This window comes from Euleptes europaea, chromosome 3, assembly GCF_029931775.1.
Source record: "Euleptes europaea isolate rEulEur1 chromosome 3, rEulEur1.hap1, whole genome shotgun sequence".
Lineage (NCBI taxonomy): Eukaryota > Metazoa > Chordata > Lepidosauria > Squamata > Sphaerodactylidae > Euleptes > Euleptes europaea.
Window position 1 is genome coordinate 64,985,841 of NC_079314.1, and position 23,821 is coordinate 65,009,661.

General features: G+C 40.8%; 1 protein-coding gene across 1 annotated transcript in view; it reads left to right on the forward strand.

Annotated features, from left to right (window-relative positions):
- Nucleotides 1-853: 853 nt before the first annotated feature.
- The window catches only part of CNTN1 (contactin 1), a 67,740-nt gene continuing 44,772 nt past the window's right edge, over nt 854-23,821 (forward strand). Inside the window, exons 1-5 of the mRNA XM_056846167.1 lie at nt 854-981; nt 3,480-3,512; nt 6,104-6,142; nt 17,250-17,376; nt 20,408-20,580. Of these exons, the coding sequence (XP_056702145.1) occupies nt 921-981; nt 3,480-3,512; nt 6,104-6,142; nt 17,250-17,376; nt 20,408-20,580 (433 nt within the window). The 5' untranslated portion in view covers nt 854-920. The remainder of the gene's footprint in view (nt 982-3,479; nt 3,513-6,103; nt 6,143-17,249; nt 17,377-20,407; nt 20,581-23,821) is intronic.

Genomic DNA, 23,821 nt, shown 5'->3' on the forward strand with positions numbered 1-23,821 from the left:
CATCCTTTATTGGCATAAAATCACTGAACATACGGTAGTGTGTAAAAACATAAATATTTGAGATATAACCTTACAAAATGGTTAAAAGACACTTGCATAAGATAGTGTTGTGAGCTATCTGTCTATTTAAATAATTTGTGGCATTCTATAGCAATCTTTAAAAATTGTGCTACTTTCTCCAGAACATAGGGCAAACAATTATTCAAAAGAAAGGAAGCATTACTGGAATTGGAGGCATTCAATCTACATGTCTGCAAAGGGCTTAGTAGTTCATTACAAATTTCTGAATAGAAACTAGTTGCACAATATTGTTTTGTTAGCTATAAGCTGATGGAGGAAGATGCAAAGAAGATGGGTTCCTTATGGCTCATCAACTTGGGACCATCACCCTTTTCCATGAATCTTGATTTTATTGGTCAGTCTAGAGTGGTGTGGAATAACACAAGACAATTTATGTTGACACTTTTCTGGTTCCGTCAAAGATGTTTAAATGCTCTAGAACTCTTTTGAATGGCGGTAAAATTCCTAGAACTAGTACATATGTATTCATATATATAACTATTTCACTTTTGAATGTCAGTTTCAAACATCTAATGTCGTTTTTATACGTTACCACCAACTCTTGAGTTACAGCCAGAGATAGCCTTGGATCCAGTGGATCACTTCCACAGACAGAACAATTTCTGGCCATGAACCATCACTTTCTCATCTACCCTCTTCTGCTGTAGCCCAAAATGCCCCCCCTGAAACCATTTTGTCAGCAGAAATGTTCCAGTGAGTCCAAGCCAATCATTGCTGGAAAGTTTTTTGTTGTAAGATAACATTTTCTTTTTCTTTTCTTTTTTATTGTCAGCTGTTCTTTATTATCTGAAGTTCACTGCGAAGGGACAGAAATCCTTGGCAAATAAACACATCTGAAAATGAAGCTGCAGCCCTTAATCAGTTATTTTGTTGCAATCTGTTCCCTCTTTTGCCTGGCAGGTAAGATGACCTCTAAGTTTAATCAACCACAGATGCTGAAATAACAGTCGCTGTTCTGGGGCGGGGGGAGAGGGAACCACCAGTTTAACTGTTACTGGGAATTTAAGTTTCATTTTTAATAACAGTTTTAATTAATAGTTTTTTGTTTTACAGAAACATTGAATCAACATTAAAATGTGTAAAGATGAAAATATTAAATTTCCACTTTCATTGTTTTATTTATGTTTCTTGTCTTTCTGTTTAAGTGCACAAAGCACATTGCGTTACTTATACTGTAGTGTAGGTTGGCCAGCTCTGCATTGGGAATTACCTGGAGATTTTGGAGGTGGAGCCTGAGGAAGGCAGGATCTGGGGAGGGAAGGTACTCCAGTGAGGTTTCTTGCTATAGAGTCCACCTTCCAAAACAGCCATTTTCTCCAGGTGAATTGATCTCTGTCACCTGGAGATTAGTTGTAATCCCAGGAGATCTCCAGCCACTACCTGGAGAATGGCAACCCTAGTGTAGTAGTTGGAGTATTAGACTGGGACAGAGAAGATTGGTTCAAATCACCACATTGCCATGTAGGTCACTTAGTGCAAGCCTATTCAGAGCTACTCCAGTCTAAGACCATTGAAATGAAAGAGCTTAGACGGGAGTAACTCTCCTTAGAATTGCATTGTTAGTGATCTTGACATTAACACTGCTTCTCTGCCTAACCTATCTAAGGGGGTTGTTGGGGTCGGTAAAACAAGAAGGTAAGAACCGCAAGCACTGGGCCTTGTGTTGGAAGAACCATGGGATAACAATTTGACAGATAAGTGTTTCTAGCACCAGCTGAGTATTTATCCCAGTTAGAGGTGAATAAGTATAGGAGGGCCTTTATGCTGGCAAGATGCTCAGCTCTACCTTCAGGGATTCTTGAAGGTAGATATAAGAAGGTACCGAGATCAGAGAGACTCTGCCCCTGCAAGTCGGGAGAAATAGAAACAGTTGAACATGCTTTCCTTAAGGGTCCCTTTAACGAGGAAGCCAGACTAAAGTTTATAACCCCCTTACTAAAAAAAAATTACTGCTACCTCTGAAGAGGGAAAAACCAAGTACCTACTTTGGGAGGGGGATGCCTTAGTCACAAAGCAGGTTGCTAAATTCTGTGCACTCATTGTAAGACTCGCTGCTTAAGAGTGGGCCTCGGAAACTCAGATGAACACTAATCTTTTAACCTCTTGCCATGCAAGGAATTTTAATTGCTTATAATAAGGTAGAATTTTTATAAGTATGCCTGGCGTCCTATAATTTTGTATTTTATAAGGGTATATTTATATTGTTGTCTGGCTTGTGCTGTATCAGTAAACATTACAGACAGATAAATGCTAAAACTAGTAATGCTCATGGTTAGCTATTTGGACTGAAGCAGTTGCCCTTTAATAGTTTGGTATGTGACAGTGACACAAGGTGAAGACTCTGTTGATATTGGATTAGTGCAATTTGAAAGGGGTTGATTCCAAATCTTGGCAATTGTGGTCTTGGAAATAAGTCTGGAAACATGGATTTGAAGGCCTAGTTCTTAGTCAACCGTGTCCAATTAATTCTCTTAATAAAATCTAACTATTTGAACTATTTGGAGGCAGGCATTTATAATTTGTATTATAAATTATTTATGGTAAATGGTTTGGATCCAGAAAAGTCTGGTTGTATAGAGCTCTTTTGGACATGAGCAAATAACTTTTACTTCCAGCATAAGCACATGGGCTTTATGGGGTACCGTTCTGGAAGATTCTCTGAAATTTCTATTAATGAAGCTGCTGCTCAACTACAGATTACCATTTCTTTTGTGTTTATTTTAGAGGACTTTTTTTCTTTTGCAAATGCAAACTCTGGGATTGCTTTATCAATGAGGAGAACTGCTTGGGGAGAGAGAGGTGGAAAACTTTAAACCTATCTTCCCTGTACCATTTCCTTGTTGGAAAAAGCTATCCTTGAGCTGCTTTTATCACCACTGGAAGGAAAGAAACAACAGATATTGTAAGTTTTCCTGAAGGGTGTATTGTAAAAGAGAAAAACCATCACTGAAAATAAACATGGAAAAATCAGTAACATGTAGCTGAGCCGTAAAAAAGCCCTTCATACATGTGTGGAGCTTTGCATTCCACCCCGTTTTGTGGTGGAAATGTGACATTGTGGTTATGATTACAATTTAGGCATTTGGATCTTATAGCCAAATACTCTTGACTAGCATATCTCTATACAGTATTATCATTGCCATTCATTTTTCAAGTCTTCCAGAGCCCATCCAGGTGAATTCCTGTTTCTCTAGTGGATCTAGGGGGACTGACCTTTTGGTTGATTTGCCATAAAGGAAAAGATCTTACAGGCTTTGAAGACATTCTTACTGTTTTCCTCTCCTACTCTTTCCCCACAATTCCTGTACATATTTAAAACAAACATGTTCTCCGTTTTTGGTTATGACAGTACTTGCTTTCGAGTTGTTTAGAGTTTGCTCTTCTTTTGTTGAAAATAGGCCTGAGGGGCTGCAGTGCTGTGCGACATTCTGGTGAGTGGTGTGACAGTCACAAACTTCCCAGTTTGCTTCTGCACAGATTTATGCAGTGACATACTCATGAGACACATGATTGATGAGATTTTGATTAATTCTATGCTGGCAGGTAAAATTCCAGAATGCCAAAGACCTAAAAACAGAATCAGCCAGTCACTTTTTGTGAATCTGTACCTATGGAATTTTGCACAGGGTTTCACAGCATCTGACACAGAATTCTGAGAATCACAACTTTCATTTTTTATTTTTATTTTTGCTGTTCTTGTTTAGAATGAAATGTCTGACGCAGTGGTGTCTGTGAAATGTTGTTATACTCACTTTATGTGCTTCTCTAATGGTTTCAAGGCACTTTCCCTGATCCTGTTCTTGGTACAATAAAAGTTTTGTTATCTGACACTTGATTATCCAGACCACTCAATTAATTGGCATCACCCAGGGGGCATCCTCCTCCTCCTCAGCCCTGTGTCTTCAGGTGCACGCATATCCTGCTTCTACCAGCTTAGTGCCTCTGGCCATTTCTGGGCTTCTGCCAGCCGGTGCTGCCAGCTGATATCATCCTTGGGGGGCTTCCTTCCCCCTCAGCCTTGCCTTGAGCTGCTGGAGGGCTCCTGGGCAGCTGACCTGCTTGTCTGCCTGCTGTGTAGCATGGTTCTGTGGCTCAGGGGGAGGAGAAAGGTCCTGCAAGGAGTGGGGGTAGTGATCGTTTCATACCCAGGTTTGGTTACTGCAGATTTCACTGGGTAGAGTGTGGGGCAGAGCAATAGGCTTGAGTATCCAGCACAATTGAAAAACCAGCAACCCCCATTTTCTGTAAGCGCTGAATAACAAAGCTTTTACTGTATTTGTTCTTCATAAACACCAAAAACTCACATTTTAAATTTTGTAAGCACATAGCACTCAGCCAAAGCATAGCAATTTTCAACCCAAATTATTTCAACAAGAGAGATTAAAACATGTCCTAAAGTCTTCCATTGAAATAATGGAAATTTAAAGTGCTTGTTTTTGGCTAGGTATTCAGAATGAGTATACAAATTGAGAAGGAAAAGTGTGCAGATTTGCATATAATATATTGATTTACAGAATTCTATGCTGTGTCCTTCACCTTCACATCAATTCAGTGTTTTATTTTTATATCAAACATATTGTTTACTTTTTTCAAAGCTACCTGCTCATGTTATGCACAGTTTGTAAATAGCTTGCATAAACACATGACATAATATTTTTTTAATTGGCATAGTATCTGGTGCAGAGTTTCTCTTTTGATAAAGAATGTGTTCAGTGTCCAAAACCCAAAATTATCTGTATGATGCTCTGTGATCCTAACTGTCATGTGCCCTGAGAATATAAAACTTCAGACCTGGGTAAAAGGTGGCTCACAAAACCAAAATATGATAAAAACAATAAAAAATTAAAATACAATTTAAAATAGCCCAGGCCATTCTAATAATAGGGCAATAATGCCCCCAATGGCACCAAAATAAAAAAATAACCATCTGCAGCTGGGCAATTAGATGTAAACATCTCCAAGATGGTATAAGTGGGGGAGGGAGCTCAGCAGCAGGGGAGGAGGAGGGATTAGGGAGGCCAGTATTTGGAGGGAGAACCATCGCTGGCCTCAACCATAAGCCCAGTGGAATAGCTTCATCTTAAAGGCCCTGCGGAATTCTTGAAGATCCTGCAGGTCCCTGATCTCACTCAGGAGGCTATTCCCTCAGGCAGAGGCTAAGGCAGAGAAAGCCCTGGCCCTGGTTAAGGCCAGCCAGACACTCCTTGGGCCGGGGATCACCAGTAGGTTGTTATTACATGAACACAAGTTTCTCTGGGGCGCATAGCAGGAGAGGCAGTCCCGTAGATATGAAGGTCCCAAACCATGTAAGGCTTTAAAGGTCATAACCAGCACCTTGAACCGACCCGATATTCCAGCTGGAGCCAGTGCAGTTGACAGAGCACTGGCATAATATGTGCCCACAGCGAAGTCCCAGTAAAAAGCCTCACCGCAGCATTCTGTACCAGCTGGAGCTTTCGAGTCAGTCTCAGGGGCAGCCCTACATAGAGCAAGTTGCAGTACTCTAGCCTGGAGGTGACTGTCGCATGGATCATCTGGCATGAGGCCTGCACCTCATTCCAGATGATTCCTCTGGTGGTGGCTGTTTCAAGATGGGAATCAACTGCCAATCTAAGTCACCGTGGCTATGACAACTTTGCACTGATTTGACAGTTCATTACTATAGTCTGAATTTGTCTCCTTAAATGTAGGATTGGAAGATGCAAGCATAACTAGGTTAAAATACAATCAGAGTTATCAAGTGGGACTCAACCTGAGTTGTTTCTCTAATTATGAAACACATATACATATTCTGTATGTATGTATATATGTATGTATACATACACATATACATATTCTGTATAAAACTAACTGCCAAATCGCAGAGTAAGTTTTTTCTTTGCATTTCTCCAAGCAGTTTTGGGCACTTGCATTTCATGCTGTTAGAGCAACAAAAGCTGTTCCTGAAGGAACATTCTGAGACCAACACAAATTAATTTTCTTCCTTGCTTTCTCTTCTTTTCTCTCTCAAATGTGCTTGAAGTACTTGATGCATTCCAAGGGACCAGAGATCATTTGCAAGGTAAGTTTCTACCCCTTAAACATTTCATGGTGTTGATTCCTATTCATTTAATGGTTACATTTCTTCAATAATGTAGTGTTTAAGGCTTGAGCATAATGTAGTGTTTAAGGCTTGAGCATAATAGCTTGACTGAGGCTGCAATACTAAAATCTCTTTCTTGGGAGTGAGCTGCACTGAATATTTTGGAACTTCCTTCCTTCCTAGTAGTTCCCTGTACAGTGGAGGGGTAGGACAACCATACTGTTAAACGTATGAATAAGGGCAGAGTCTCAATCACAGAGCAGATATAATATTTTTCCATCTCACACATTTGCCTCTTATTTCTTGCACAATTACCCCTTCTAGCTTTTCTAGTAGTACTAACTATGGCATAGTGGTAACCTATATGCACAAGTCATGGCTAGCTTTAAACCTCACATTGAAGCCAGGGTTTAAGTGTCATCTGGAAAACATGGTTAGTGTTAACTTCCTTGCAGCTGTGTGATACAAAATGGTTAATGTGTGGAGGGAGACATTTATGCAGGAGAGGAGACTGTCAGCCCATGAGCTTGTAAAAACGGTTAAAATACTGGGAAGGGTTACATCTGAACCATGCCTGAGATAAAAAGTGTACCATCCTTTTCCATTCTAAGCATGCTGTCTCATGACTGTGATAGAACTTGAGACCTGATGATATGCAAGGCATATGTTCATATGAATTTGTTTGGTCAGACAAGAACACATTACAAAATTGAGGTCATAGAGTGTAAAATTTTGTGGCAGTTAATTTGAAAATCTCATAAGAGCTGTCAGTGTGAAGTCCATAACTGTTTGGATGAGCATATTGTCTTCGGCAGTTAGTTGGAGAAGCAATAATTATTTGTCTTTCAGATAAATCATTGCTGGAAATCTTTTTCACTTTTTCTATCTCTCTTTGACATGTGGCTTCTCAGGGTGCATGTTCTTTGGTGAAAGGTGAAATGAGGGAGCAAATTACATAGTTAAGAAAAAGGAGACTGTTAGTTTCAAGTTCGCAGAAGATGTTTCAGAATGTATCTTCCGGGGGACATTTTATCCTTCTTTTCTTTCATTTTATCTATTAATTATATTTCAGCATTTCATAGTTAATCTATGAATCTGCGTCAAACATGCACACATACATATGTAAACTATATAATGGCAAACTTTCTACTATTTATAGTACACACACAAAAAAGAGCAGGGAAGAAAGTCATTTGGAACTTAAGAACTAGCTTGATGAAAAGTTATGGCGAACTCAAAAGCTTGCACACCATTTTAGGATGCTTTGGTTGGTTCTAGGGCAGGGGTTGGCAAACTCATTAGTCAAAAGAGCCAAATATCAACAGTACAACGATTGAGATTTCTTTTGAGAGCCAAATTTCTTAAACTTAAACTATATAGGCAGGTACACTGTTTATTAACTTAATAAACTTTAATTAAAGTTTTAAGTCTTAATTAAACTATAGGTACATTGAATAAAACTTGATATCATACTTAATAGTGATCTTATTTATTGATAAAAATTAAAGTGTAAGTCCCTTCCATTTCCCTCTCCCCATCCGGAGTCCTCGTCTGGAGGCCTGGTCTACCCCCATAAAAGCCTATTGGTAGACCTGGCCTCCGGCTGAGTCCTATTGGGAGGCCAGGTCTACCCATTAGCTTCCTTGGCAGTAGACCTGGCCTCCGGAGGCCCATAGAAGCCAATTGGTAGACCTGGCCTCTGAAGGGGGACTTTTTCCCCTCCTCGGAGTCCAGGTCTACCGCCAAGAAAGCCAGTGGGTAGACATGGCCTCCCAATGGGACTCAGCCAGAGGCCAGGTCTACCAAAGGAAGCCCGCCCCACCCAACAGCTGATGGGCGGGGGGGCCCAGGAACCGCCGAGCCACCCGCCCAGCAATTGCGCGGCTAGAGGGGAGGGGAGGCTTTAGCCTCCCAACCATTGAGGGCAAGGGAAAGGGGGACCCGGCCATTCTCCACGGCGGTGGGGGGAAGAGACAGCTCGCCCACTCTCTCGCGCTCTCTCTCTCTCTCTCGTGCTCACTTTCTCTCTCTCAGGCGCCCCGGTCCGCAGCCCGGCTGCCGGCGTGAGCAGGCACAAGAGCAGGGGCTCCGAACCAAGTTTGGAGAGCCGCGCTCAATGGGCCAAAGAGCTGCATGTGGCTCGGGAGCCGCAGTTTGCAGACCCCTGTTCTAGGGCAAAGGTATTACATGCTTTTTGTTTTTGGAATTTTTCTGTGGACAGATATGGTTAAACTACAACATTTTACCATATGGAGGTAACTCTTGTAAGGAACTGGGCTTTCTCTAAATCTGAAATATCACCAATGCTGCTTCAAAAATTGCATGGGTGACATGTTAGAGTATGTTTTCTTGTAATATGTAACTTATATGGGCAGCCCATTCCTGAGCCTGTCTGCGGCTGGGGATAGCGTGACCAAGGCGCCACTGCGGCACCTTCAAAGAGGTTCCCCGGCCTCCGAAAGGCTGCAAAAATGCGAACAGCAAAGCTGCACCAGGAAAAACCTGGTGCAGCAATGCTGTTCCTGGCCTGGAGGGCTGTGGAAGCTGACGTCAGCTCCACCCCTGGGACACTCCCCCCCATGCCGGTGCCGCATGTTTCTTCCAGGATTTACGTCCTGGAGAGACTGCGCTGCCGGGGGAGCAGTGTGCAGCTCCGCGGTGCTCGGGCACTGACGGAACTGCCCCTGTTGCCAGTGTAAGTGTCTCTTATCATGGAATAAGAGACGCTGGCAGTGGGGTCATGCCACCTCCGAAGCCCAATCGCCCCCAACCTCAGGAATGAGCCCTTAGAGTTAAAGAGTTTATGTGCAGATTTTTTAAAAAATATTTTCCGTCTTGTTCAAGATAATCCATTCAACATTGATAGAATGGGATGAGTCAGATTGTCACAAGAAATATTTTCCAGTGCAAGCTGAACAATTGAAAGCTGTCCAGATACAATAATGTGGTTGCCAAAATGTTCCTAATCATTGCTAAATCAAGCACTTTCTACTTTAAGAACAAAAATAAAGAACGGATGTTTCAGATTATATATAGCATGGAGTTTTTACAAGGCAGCAACTTCAGAAAGACATATTGTGAATTGGAAACTGAAATCTAGTCTTAAAATGTTTGGTATAGCAGGTGACAATTTTTACAGTGTGTGCATTGTTGTCTCTAAAGGTAAAGAGTATGACTGCATATACCATTATACCCTGCCAATGAATAAATAGGAGTCCTGGGACACATCAAAGTCTAACACAATTTTATTCCATCATGAGGTTCTGTGAATAGAGTTCACTTTTTCAGATGCAACGAGTCATTCACTATACAGACATTTTTACATATTTTAATACCTTTTTCAGACATTGCATCTGAAGAAGTAGGATCTAGTTCCTGAAAGCTTATGCTGGAATAAAAATTATATCAGACTTTACGATGCCATAAGTCTCTTTTTTATTTTATTTTTTTGCAACAGACAATCTGGAATTACTTCCATTGCCTCTGTATCTTGCAAGAGCAACTTTGTAAAAAAAAAAAAACTTGGCAATACTTGACAAGAGAAATACATTAGCATGTCTGTGACTGTAATCCTCAGGGATTTTGGAATACTCTTTTCAGTTTCTAGTTATCCATTAATGGCAAATTATTTTGTGCTTCTTTCAAAAAGGAATTCAATTTATAATTAAGACTTGAAAGTAGGGATGTGTGTTTGGATATTTCCAGTCCAAAAATATACCCAAAAATAGCTTATCAGTATATTTGGATATATTTTGTAACCAGATGGTACTCAGAATTTTTTGGGCTACCAAGAAATGAATGCCAAAAAATTCCAGAAATATTTGGGAGTATCCAGGAATATCGAGGACCAATATTTTAAGGTTCCCAGGTCTGTTTTTCTTCAGTTTTACAGTGTGTCTGTATCAGTCTTCTTGCCAGATCTTGGTATTGGCTTGCCGTGTTGGTTTGGCTTGGATTCTGTGGTTTGAAATGGGCTCTGTTGGTCTTGCAACAATGTCCCTTGCTTAAGTTGCCTTGCTGGATTCTCTGGTTTGACATTGGCTTGGATACTTTTGTTTGACGTTTGCTGGGCATGCAGCAGTGTTCTTTGGTTAAGTCAGCTTAACTGAATTCTCTAATTTGACATTGCCTTGCATTCTGTAGTTTGACATTGGTTGTGTTAGACTTGCCACATTGGCCCAAGGTTCTGCTAGGATTCCCTGGTTCTCCATTGGGTCTGTTGGGCTTGTTGGTTCTGTTTGCATTGGGAGGCTTTTGGTCAGTGGTTACTTTGCTTGTCCTTGTATGTTTGGCTAGTCTTTGCCCTAAAGAAAACATGGAATACACCCCCATAGGAAACAATGGAAGATGGCTGGGGGCACGTGTCAGTGGCCCATAGAATTGGATCCCTGATTTAATCCACTTGAAACCTAGGCGTTCTTTAGTTGACAGACAGCACCAGCTCTGCTTCAATTTTGGATGTCATTTGCTTGAAAAACAGCCAGTCTACCCCCCCCCCGAAAGATTTCCCATAGGAAATAATGAATATCAAATAATATCAGAATAATATCAGAACCCCCTTCCAAAAAAAACACAAATCCAGATACCAAACTGGTGTTTAGGACCTTAATAACCCAGAATGCCAATAATTATGCCCACCCTGAAATCCAAATCTGTAAAATACCATTTTTTTCTGGTACACAACTTGAAGGTTTTGCAGTATAATTCTAAGCAGAGTTACAGTTATGTTGAAGTCAGTGGGCTTAGAAGAATGCAACTTTTGGGGGAAGGGGGGCTGTAGCTCAGTGGTAGAGCATCTGATAGACATGCAGAAGGTTCCAGGTTCAAATCCCAACATCTCCAATTAAAAGTATCAGGCAGTAGGTGATGTGAAAGACCTCTAGCTGAGACCTTGGAGAGCCACTGCAGGTCTGAGTAGACAACACTGACCTTGATGGACCAATAGTCTTATTCAGTATAAGGTAGATGTACATATGTAACTTGTATTAGAATTCTTCTGTTGAGGTTTGTATCTCTTCCCGTTACTGAAAAATGGTACTGATTAATACCTTCATATCCCTGAACACATCCACATTACTATGTGGTCCCATAGTCTTTTATTATGATGCAGAAATCTTGATTGTAATCAGCTCTGAATCCTGATGTTGGTTGCCATGCAAACTGGGAATAATGTGCATATTTTAGGTGGTGTTAACTAGCTATTGATGTTACTGACTTATTTTAGTTTTACTATTTTAAGAAATTTCATTGCAAGCATTGAAGGAGAAAGAATTCAATTTTCTTCCTCCTAACTATTATTGATTTTTGTTGTATTACCTCAAGGGCCAAAATGAATGAACTAGACTTTTGCAGTCTCTCCAAAGAATGTCATTCATAGGTCTGCTCTAGATAACATGAAGCTGATTCCTGCTTGATAGTAGCAGAGGTTAATGTTCATTCAACAGAGGTAAAAAGTTGTCTGCATGATGGAAACAGGGAAAGGTATTGTAGCAGATCTCTAAAGAAACATAATAGGTGTGTAAACAAAAATGAATAGAGTAGTTTCACTTGGAAAAAGTAAAAAAAAATCCAGTTTTACAGGGGTGACAAGAGGAATTACATGTGCCTAATTTTCATGATCTTCCTAATGCTTTTGTCTCATCCTACAGTATGATGGCATATTTACCCTATTGACTTAACCTGCATCAACAGTTATTTCCTCTTCCTAGAAAAACTTGAAAGTTATAATTCTTTGGGTTGAGGGATCTTTCTCACAGTACCTCATTAAGCTCCAATTTCTAGGATCCCTTGGCAGAACCTGTTATTATTAAGATTGTAACCTGCTTGTGATGATGATATGGTTAAATGCATGGGTAATATTCACATTCTAACCTTGAAAATTATGAGAATTAGTCACAGTATTCTTCTTAGTTATGTACCAAAACTCTGAGCAGAGTGGCTATTGGTTAAGGATTGTGTTTATAATTCTTTTTAATTGATTGATTTCCATTTTATGCATTTTAATTGGTGCCTTTAATATGATTGCAGGGCTAGCTCATGGGAATAGACTGCAGATGAAAACAAAAAGCCAATAAAATTATTCATCACAACAATGTTCATATTCATTTGTTTGAGGTGATCTACTTTATATCCTGTTTCATTTCAAGTGCAAGCAATTTATGTCCAAAGTATGGTGATATTCAGATCCTCTCTGTGTAATCCAGGGAGTGTTGCAAAAAAGCAGTGTGTTCTTTGAATACCCTGATATCTTTTTAAGGAGAAAAACAAAAATTTCACCAGCAGAGGTGTCTTCTGAAAGGTTAAATGACATACAGAGCTGAAAGCTTGCAATGGGATGCCACAAACTGTATAGGAATTATTTTTGTTATAGAACAAAGGATGCGTCTTTCATTATTTTGTGAAATGCTGTGGTAGCCTTAAAGGCTTAGAACTTTCCCTACAAATGTCTAACAAGATAATATGGCTCTGCTATTAAAATGAATTGTTCTGCAAAGAGCAGAGTTGATAGACTGGTAGTATTTCTAGTAAATATTTAGAGAAATGTGTAAGCAAAATGCAATCCAACAAAGTGTGGTGATTTATTACCGAATGAGAAAGAAATCTTTATTAGTTTTACATTACACTGAGAGTTTCGGAGCTTGGTTGTTCTTCACCCAATGAGAAGCCAGAAGTACTACACCCTTTTCTCCCTAGCTGTTTTCTTTCCCAAGCTACTGAACAGCCCTTATTAACTGATTTTGTGAGCATTAGCCCTGTTGGAATAGGCAATGTCTGGTGTACAAAGAAGATGAAAAGAAGACCCTGCAGAGGGCAGCAAGAGGGCAATTAGCAAGAGAGAAGGTGCTGACCTCATTATCCTGTCTAAGTGTAATTTCTTGTCTGTCTCCAGATTGCTACTCTTAGGGCAATATTCTGTTGGTCTCTCTGTCGGCTAGTGATGTAGTTAGGACACAATCACTGGCTGATGTTTTCACTATCAATTATGTTTGTTCCTGAATAAAGATTTATCTACACTTTAATCAGGTTGTGCACCTTTGCTGTGTTAATTACTCTGCCAATGATCCCCATGTGAAACTGGGTTTCTGTAAAAGGATCTCCCTGACTGTGTATGCAGAAGGGGGCAAGTAGCATCTAGGCATGCAGAAAAGGGGAATCTCCAAGCATTGCAGTGAGTATGCTGCATTCTACTGAACCCATGATTCTGTTCATCAGAATAACCCTTGGAAACAAAAGAGCCAGAATAGCAATGTTTGCCTTCTAAACTTCAGAGCTGCATTAGAATAAATATGGTCACTGCATACACAGGCACAAAAGCAGACTGGATTAACTTTCCATTTCTGCTCCCCTAGGCACAGAATGCTTCTCTACAATGCTGGATTGAAATAGATTTGCATCAGACAGATGGCAAAGTGATAAATATCACATCTAAAGAAATTTATAATGATACTCCTGCAAATTAAACACATTTTGTGAGTTTTTCTATTAAAGGCCTTCTCTCCTGACTTTCTTTAAAATGGATGCTATATGTGGCTGGTATTTTTATATTTTATGCCCAAGTTTTATTTGCATTCCCTATACCAGAATTATAATAAAGGTGATCTGAAATCACTTTAAAAGCATGTTTAAGTAAAATGTTTGTGTTGTCAATACATGGCCTACGAGGTCACATCTCAGAGGATAGCAGATTCTTTAGGTCCTGACCAGACCCGAGCTCAATGGAGTGCCTGTTGTGGGCCCTTCCCCCTTTGCTCCACCCCCAAGAATCTTCAAGGGCCTGTGCAGTCAGCCAGGCTAGGCCCAAGAAGGTCTCCCCTTCTCCTCCCCCTAGCAGGGAGCCTGGAGTCCAGCCTGCCTGCCCTTGCTCCAACTTCAGTGCTTCAGTCCTCTCTTCTCCTTCTCTGCTGCGTTCTGCGGGGCCTGCTTCTGTGAGCAGTAGCTGCCGCCCAAGCAGGCTGCATCCTGCTGCTCTTCTAGGTTCAGTGGCTCCCCCATCTGTCCTAGCTGCCCTAACCCTGGTCATTGCCATCCCATGCTACTGGTCCAGTCAAGACAGTCTGTACAAGACAGTAGTTCTGGAGTACCTATCAAGCAATTTCTTGCTAATCTGAATACATTTGGTGCAAGAAACAATTGCATTCTGGTGTCTAAAGGCTGGGCAAAGTGAACTTGAGGATATGACCGCTAACGTACAGATGCAATGTCATTTTTGTGCATTCTGGCAAAAAAGGTTATATATAAGTATATCCTGTTTCATTAAGATTTATATAATTCCGGTATTTACTACTTCAGTGAAGTGGAAACCTGTAGCATAATTTCCTTTGAAGATTTTATCTTATTTTGAAAATTTATTTTGCCCCAACTATAGAACATTATAGAACATGTAGAACATTAGCAAGGATGGATTAAGTGTTTAATGTATGTTTTTTCCCCTTTGTGAGTTAAAAAAAGCATTTTTAGATGACTTAAACATTTCTGCTGCAGTGTTACCCAGATTAGACCCAGAGAAGGGGAAATTAGCTTGTTACAGGGTCTCCAGCCAGATAAACAAAGAATCTTTTGTCAGTGTATACAGATGTTTTATTTCCATGCAACATTCCCAAGAGAAAGAGTAACAGAGACCAACTGATTCAAACTAAATGAAATATTTATTTATTAGCACTCAGACACACAACTAGAGGCAAACCAAAACTGCAAATCTTCAAAATCATGATTACAACCACAAATACAACTACAAATGAAACCAAGAGTAAAGCCACCCTCTCCTTCCAATTAAACACACACCTGCACACACTATGAAGATGGGGTGAGGATGAGGGGAAGAGACAAGACTAGGGAGGGAAGGAGGTTCACAAGGGTGATACTGCCTGATCCAAGGTGAATAAGAAGCAGAGGATCATGAGGAATCCATGCAACCGAAGTCCAAGATGGAAGACTATTGAGGAGAAAAAGGAAGCCTGCAAAGTGGTTGCAGAGGTATCCAGGTGGTGTTCTAAAAAAGCAATGAAATACCATTGTTTGGAGAAGATTACTTTGATATAGGCCATTCTGCAGGACTTAGTATTGAAGCTAATGCATCTTAAAGAATATTCTCAGGTTCTCTTTATTTTAGCACTATTGGGTTTTTTTTTGCTTCAGTGATGTCACTAAGGAAATCTTCCACTTCTTTTTATTTTTGTTTTCACAAAACAAGTATATAGGGTGGAAAGATGAGCTTTAAATGAAATTAAGTTTGTGCTTCCATAATACAAAATGCCAGTAGATTGATGTTCAATTTCATTTGCAATGAACGAAGCCTGCATATTTAGAGCCCTTGGATGACTGGTGCCAAAGAGGAGTTCTGTTTTCTATGTTAACAGTGCAAATTTAGCATAGGTTTCTTTGGTGTGGGATCCCTTTTACAAAAGCCTTTAAATGATGAATTAATCATAGTTCTTGGAATCTATTAATGTAATTATTATGCTGAAAGAAGGCAGAAGGATATCAAGTTCTCTCCTTCCCAACATGCCACAGCACATCTCTGAGGCTATTGTTTCATCTCCTTCTCATAGATCCATTAATCCCAGCAGAGATCAGTAGGAAACAATGTACATTGAACAAAGCAAACTTTGGTGCTGATTTTGCTGACTACACAGAACAAAGCCATATGCCGAAGTTCAACACAGCTGACCTATACCTATGTTGCACAGCTCAAAACTATTATTTTGCATTAGAACCAGAGTTGTGAACTGGTCAATTGCAACCTACTGGTAGCTTGCGATCAAGGCACCTGGCTGATTCTTCCTTGCCATCAGCACCAAACAGCTGATAGGGCCAGGGCGCTTTTGGCCAACTCAAGAGACAGTCAGGGGAAACCTTAGCTCCACCAGGTGTTTGGCACTGATCAGAGAGGTCAGTGTTCAAAAGTTGATCAGGTGCTAATCTTGAAAGGGGCATCATTGTCCTGCAGTTTTCATTTACTAGTATATCCACACACCACCTTTCTTTGTCCATTCATAACAAATATCACAATGCATGTGGAACCAATAAACTACAAGGTTATATTTAATGTATTGCATAAATTGGATTATTCCTTGCTGTGTCAGAAAAGGGGTGCTATCCTGGTTTTAACTTTCCAGCAATATTGTATGAATAGAATGTTGTCAACTGAAGTCAAAGATGATCTTCCTTTTCAGTAAATATTGTTAGGATTTTATTGGCAGGAAAATACATATTCTCAAAGTTTGGTGGCTGTAGTAAGGCAGGAAATTAGATGAGATTGATCAAAAAAGCTGGATACAACCTATTATCTGAAAACATTCCCACATCCTTCCTGTCTGTCTATCTATCTGTCTATCTATCTGCCTTATTCTGTACAGTGTTTGCAGATTTACAGCAGCATAAGCCTACTGATTTCAGTGGGCTTTCAGAGTGGAATAAATCAGCGTTGAATCACACTGAGGGAAGGATATTTTGCATGTTCCCAGAGGCTCTTCCCCCCTCCCCCAATTCTATCTACATGCATTCCAGAACTAAGCTCTGGAACTGTCCTGAGTCCTTGGGCTAGGCTGAGAATGCCCTGGATAAGATTAAAGCCCAAAAAGCAATATATCAGGAACATCAGATGGCAATTTCAGTTGCAGTGTGTGGTGAGTAAGCATACTGCTCATGCAACTAACCTTTCCACTTCAGCTTCCTATGTATTGTCCAAGCCAGAGGACATCAGATGTCATCACAATCTGGTGGTTGTTTGCTGGTCTGTGCAAGAGATTTGAGCCTCAGTGTCTTTCCAACAGGCAGATGTGCAAGTCACAAAATGCCTCCCATTAAATCTGGCACCAGTTGGCAGGATTGTTGATGGTGTCAGCAAAGAGCCAATGGCCTTAAGGGGAAGTGTAACTAGCTAGATTTCTTTGCTTACGGGTGAGTATGTTGACAAGAATACAACGGAGAATTGGAAGCTAAAGCATTTGAACTGTTTACACAGTGCTCACTGTCGATTCATTAAAATAAGTGTTTGCTTTTTAGGGATTTTAACTTGGTATTAGCCATATACACTAAGATGATGTGTATCTGTAACTTTGAGAATTAATTTATCATTTCTTTTCAGAGGAATTAAAAGGATATGGACCAATTTTTGAAGAACAACCCATCGACACAATCTACCCAGAGGAGTCCTCAGATGGGAGAGTTTCAATGAATTGCAGAGCCAAAGGAATCCCTACTCCGATATACAAGTAACAAACTTTTTGCTCATATTTATTCCAATTTGTAGGAAGTTAACATTAATTTAAGGGTTCGAGTGCACATTATGGTTTCTCTGTGTTCATTTTAAAGCATTTTTTAATTTTTAATTTTTTTTGCAGATTTATTTGCCAAGATTACTTTACTAAGAAGGGGCTTGGGCAGAGACGAAAACTTCAGCTCTTTCCTCCTCTGCCATTTTGTCCCTGGAGAAAGCCATGCCTGAGCTGTTTTCATTCCTGTTTGGGGGGGGGGGGAATACAGATATCCATAAGTTTTCCCTAACAAGGATAAATTAATCTCAGGAATGGCTTTTCCAGTGAGAAAATGGCAAGGAAAAAAATGGTTAAAGTTATGGTTCTTTTCTAATCTATTTCACTATACATTCATAATACAATCATGATCAAGGTGATTTTTTAAGAGTAGTACACATAATACACATTCCATTTTTCTTTACATTATTTAGATGTTGTTTTTTGTTAACATCATTTGTCAATTTTGCCATTATTGCTTATTGCATATTCAGCCAGTTTACCAATCTTCTCTAACTGGGCACTCTTCTGCTTTCCATTGTACTGCTAATGTAAATCTAACTGCCGCTATCACATATCTAAACAGTTCTTCCAGAGTTTTTGGAATATTTTTGGTATAATGCCCAATAACATACATTTGGCTTCCATAAGAAATGTAATTTTTAAAATTTTCTGAATTTCAGCATGTATTTCTTTCCTGTACTTCTTTGTTTTTTTACATGTCCACTGTATATGACAAAAGGTACCTTCTATCTTTTTACATTTCCAGCATTTCCCTTTATAATTCTTGTCCATCTTCTCAATGTCCTTTGGAGTAACGTATCACTGGTAGAACTTTTTTTTTTCCTGTTCTCTCTTAGTAATTGGCTGGCAGTTAATTTTATTTCTTTAGTCCATAAGGATTCCCACTGTTGTAAGGATATTTCTTCCTCAAAATTCTGCATCCATCTGATCATACATGTCTTGACTTGTTCAGTTTCTGTGTCATACTGAAGTAACAGTTTATAGATTCATCCTAATAAATGATCCTTTTGTTTCATTATTATTCTTTCAAATTTGGTCAATTCACTTTTTGCTCCTCTCGCCACTTGGATATTTTTTTTAAATCTTGAAACATGCTGGAAGTATAATAACCATTTTATATTTTTGCCTTCATCCTTTATCTTTTGCCATGATTTAATTTCTCTTTGCATTTATCATTTCTCCATATGTTTTATAATAGTTTTTCCTCACATATTTGTTATAATGTGCCTCTATAGGAGACATTAATGGCGATATAGAGGGGTTAACTCTTCTTCAAACAGATTCCCAAATTTTAAATAGTCCATCTCTGATTACATGGTTTCCATTCTGATTTATGGGTGGGGTTTTTTTTTACTTTTTTGTTAGTCCATATTTATGTACGCCTTATTCCAAAGCTACCATTTTTAATTTTATTACTGTTTGTTCTGGATTATTTATCCAGTCCATGATCCACACCAAGACCACTGCTTGGTATGCACTTTACAGCTTCTTATGAACAATCTTAATAGACAGCATGGTCATAAGGTAATCCAAAATACTGTGTCAGGCATGATCCTGTGAGCCTCTAATAGCGACAGCTGTCATGTGATCTGCGCAGATTTCTAGCCACTGGGTGAGCTGGTTGTTTCTACGCTGGCCTGTAAGAGCCACAGCTGTCATATGGTCTGTGCAGCCTCTTAACCACTAGGTGAGCTGGTTGTTTCCACACTGGCCACAATGTGCTGGACTTGGTACCCAATCACACTGGAATCTTTTCATGCAGCTGCATACATCCACATTGAATTCAGCATTTGGCATCCACTCAGCCAATTTAACCCATGCTACTGGGTTGCTACTGCTACTGCTAGAGATTAGTATGGGCAGACTGAAAACTGGAACTCAACAGACTCAAGGGATTGCAAACACACAGACAAACACACAGATGCAAGGGATAAAAGTGTTCAGAATATCAGGGCTCTGGATACATTAATCAAATGAAATCCATGTCTGTACCTAAAATACAGGTGCTTAGTCGTCCTCCACCAAATCCATCCTGTCTTGAATCCACAGAAAAGTCCTTGTACTGGGAGTAGCTAGACTGAAGATACTGGGTTGGGCCACATGAGGAAGGCGCCACTGCCAGTGAAAGATATCCATAGGATCCAACCCACAACTCCTTTTTTACAGCTATGTTGTCTTTGCAATATTAATAATGCTTTTTTTGCTGCTGAATGTGGATGTATACAAGGCCAGCTGGTTTCAGCTCTGAAGGAGTCTTTTCTTCTTTAGAAACTTGCCCCACAGACATGCTAATCAGCTCTTAAATCAAATTATGATCCTTGTTTGAAAAGAATAGTGTTATTGGAATTTGTAATAGAGGATGAATGAAGACTTGTAATTCAAAGATGATGCTACTTACAAGTCTGTGTTTTTTTTAACAGACCTTTTCCCTACAGAGTATATAGACAATATATACATACCAGAAATACAGTCTGTCATTCATTTGCTATGTGGGATCTAGATTCTAGATTTCTTGCATTCAAAAAGCAAGATTTTGGCTGGGATCCTATGTACACCATCCTGCTAGCATTTCCCATTGAACTCAGTAGGAATTTCTGGCAGATTACTCCCCCTCCCACCACTAGCCCCTCATATCTGAGTTAGTGCTAAACAGACTGTCAAAGATACAAACTGACTGTTGCCAATGATATCACTAGTGATAAGTAATGTAACCCCCCAAGGCACAACCTTGCCTGGCAGTTTCGCAAACAACATCTTTTCTTTCAGTTTTTCAATGTGTTTTTATTAAGTGGAGCATTTTCCAACATGGTATGTCTCACAGTAATGCTTTAGGATTTCATGTACATTTTCCCTTTGCAAAGAACTAAATACTATAAAGGAAAGCTGCACAAAATCTCTTTCCAGTGCTATTTGCATGTCAAAACTGTTTTTGATTTTTAAAAATAATTAAGTCTGCATTTCTCAATAGGTGGAAACTTAACAACTGGGATATTGATATTACAAGGGGGCGCCACCTTATGGTAGGAGGTAACTTGGAAATCACTAACCCTGATAAATCGAGAGATGAAGGAACATATGTCTGTATAGCATCCAACATGCATGGAATCATACGGAGCCGAGAAGCAAATCTAAAGTTTGGATGTAAGCTGTACTTAAAAAAAAAACATAAATCTGTAAATTTATACTTTCTAGTGATCAGTGCGTCAATGCAATTTTGCTGTTGGATCATGTTGGCTTTAGCAAAACATGTAGATATATACATGTTTCATGTATCTGTAGGACTCAAAGAAAAGAAGCATGTCTGTAATACCTGCTCAAAGTGCAGTCCCTTCAATTTTTGTTTGTTTACATCATTTATGCCCTTTCTCCCCACGGGGACGTTATTTGCCATTTCCTCCTCACAACAGCCTCATGAAGTAGGTTGGGCTGAGTGTGTGTTACTGGCCCAAGGTCGTCCTGCTAGCTTTCATGTCAGAGTGGGGATTCAAACCTGGGTCTTCTGTATCCCAGCCCAGCATTCTAACTATTACACCACGCTGGCTATCTTGCTCCACTTTTCTTTCTTTTTGCATTCATCATATTTAGGCTATGGGGCAACCTTTTCCAGTCATTTTCAAAGGAAAGAGGCCAGCTTCTCATTATGCCATATGCTCTCCACTTTCCTCAATGGGGAGAGAGTCAGAGCCAGTTCTACAGAGCAACGTTCCTGTTTGGGTAAGGGTTTCTGGAAACCTAGTACCCTTTGTATTATCTATTTATTTACAAAACACACATTAAGCAGAAAAAATCAAGGGAATAAAGCAGCATGAGTTTTCCTCAAGCAAGCAGCATGTCTTTCCTGATACCATGGCTCCTTCTAACCAAGACAGCTGCCCATGTCAGACCTGTTTTTCTTGCTGGCTTACATCCCCACTCCAAATTTCCTTTCTGCCAAACCCACAAATGTGCAGATTTGTGTGTTTGGCAGAAGGGAAAGAAATTTGGATTAATATGAGGATATTAGTCCCTGCTCCACAGTGTCCTATCTTGTAGTAATATTGGTCATAACATCATGAGCCAATGAAAAACATGCTCTTTTTATTGGCTATACTAAAGGCAGGCCATCTATCCTTGTCACCACAGACTAGGATTCTAGTCACTTCATGTTTACTAATAAGGGACAGTGAGGCAGCCCCTTTTCTTGTTGCTTCTTGAAAAGAAGCCCATTATAATCTTCTATGATTTATCTCTGAACACTGCTAGCCAAATAGCAAGCACTGCCTCCCCTTCCTTGTGATTATTTTCAATAACACCACTTTAGAAACTGTGCATTGCATTCTGGGATCTAGGGCTGTCAAAAAAAAAATTCGGTACAGTTCGGATTCGGCCGAATTTGGCCCTTGTGGGTTCGGTACGTGCCGAAGTCCGAACTCCCCCACTTCGGATCCGTTCAATTCGGCGGGAATTCAAAGTTCGGAAAAAAAATTCGGCCGAATAAAGCCATTAAAAACACAACCGCGCCTTTCCGCGGCTCTGGGGGGGCATTTTTGGGCTTAGAGGTCCCAAACTTTCAGCAGAGCTTCAAAGGACGTATATTGAAAGACTCCCCATGTTTTGTAAAGATTGGGTCAGGGGGGGATGAGATATGGGCCCTGAAAGGGGTCCCCCCACCCTTAATGTGCATCTCTCAGCAGAGCTTGCCGCCCACGCACAAAGCTCCCAGCCCCGACAAACAGCTGATGAGAGCAAGGGCGGGCAGGTTCTAAGAACTTTGCAAAGCAACACAACTGAAAAGCAACACCTTTGCAAACATGCAAAGGGCGGGGCAGGTGTGAAGAATTTTGCAAAACAATACAACTGCAAAGCAACACAAGCACGCAATGCAACACCTTTGCAACAGTGCAAAGCAACACCTGACACCTGGGAGTTTGCATACCATGGAAAGGGACAGAGGCAGCTAGCTATGCATAATGAGCAGGAGGGGGTGGAATTTCTCCTTTTGCATTGGACTTGGGACCAGGCAGATGCATTCTTTAAGTCACCATTTGAAAACCAGTTTTGAGCAAGCATCAAAATAACCTAACTGATCTTATGAATGAGGAAAAACCTGAAGAATAAAAATGAAGCCCCCCCTCAAACCAGGGAGAGAGAGACTGGAGGGGGAACACACACCCCAGGCAGAACCGGCAAAAGCCCCCTTTGGCTTCCCCCCCCCACCTACAGAAACTGCTCCCTCCCCACACACACATACAGACTCTGCTTTCCCCCCCCCACACACACAGAAAAGAAAAATTATAGATTAAAGTCCCCAAAGGGGTCTTACTGTGGCTGTCTTCTGTTCCAGCAGGAGGGGCTGGGAGGCTGGGTAATCCAATATGATTCCATTTGTATCCAATATAAGATCCATATGTATGCATCTCTCGAGGGTGATCCATTCATCCCAATAGGGAAAAGGGGAAAGCCCATATCTCGGGGGGCCCTGACCCAATGTTTACAAAACTTGGGTGGTCTCTTAAAAAGCCTTGTCTGAAGCTCCGCTGAAAGTCTGGGGTCGGCACACCCAAAAATGCGCCCCCTGCAGCCACAGAAAGAGAAAAGGGGGGAGCCGATATTTCAGCCCCCACTGAACCCATCTTTACAAAACTTGGGTGGTCTCTTAAGAGGGATTGTCTGAAGCTATGATAAAAGTTTGGGGGCTGCACCCCCAAAAAAGCGCCCCCTGCAGCCACGAAAATGGAAAAGGGGGAGAGGAAAAAGGGGTGGAGCCCATATCTCGGGACCCCCTGACCCAATGTTTACAAAACTTGGGTGGTCTCTTAAGAAAACTTGTCTGAATATCCCCTGAAAGTTTGGGGTCTGTACCCCAAAAAATGCGCTCCCTGCAGCCACGGAAAGGAGCGAATGTGCACAAGCACCCCCTCACACACACATGAGGATTTCCCTCTCTCTATCTCTTTCCCCGGCCGGCCGCACATCAGCTGATTCCTCCAGTACTCAATCCTGACTGATTGGCCAGAAGAAGACCCAGCTTGGCCACCGGTTGGCCGGGGGAGGAGAATGCTGCTTACTGAAGGTTATGCTGCTTACTAACGGCCCCGAATTGGCTGAATTTATTCGCGAACTCCCGAACTCGCTGAATTCGGCCCCCCCGGTTGCCCGCCAGTTTTGAGTTCGGTTCCTCCCGAACTAAAACCCGCTGAATCTAGGGAAATTCGGCTGATTTTCAGTTCGGGCCGAACCGAATTGACAGCCCTACTGGGATCTTCCACACAGTGAAGATTCTCTGTAGTTTCCTCATTGCTGCTGCTGCTGCCAATTAAGTGCATCAGAGCCTCCACATTGTGGGTTTCCCCATATTTTCCCTGGCCCAGACCCATGAGATATTCATGTCCCCCCAGGCCTT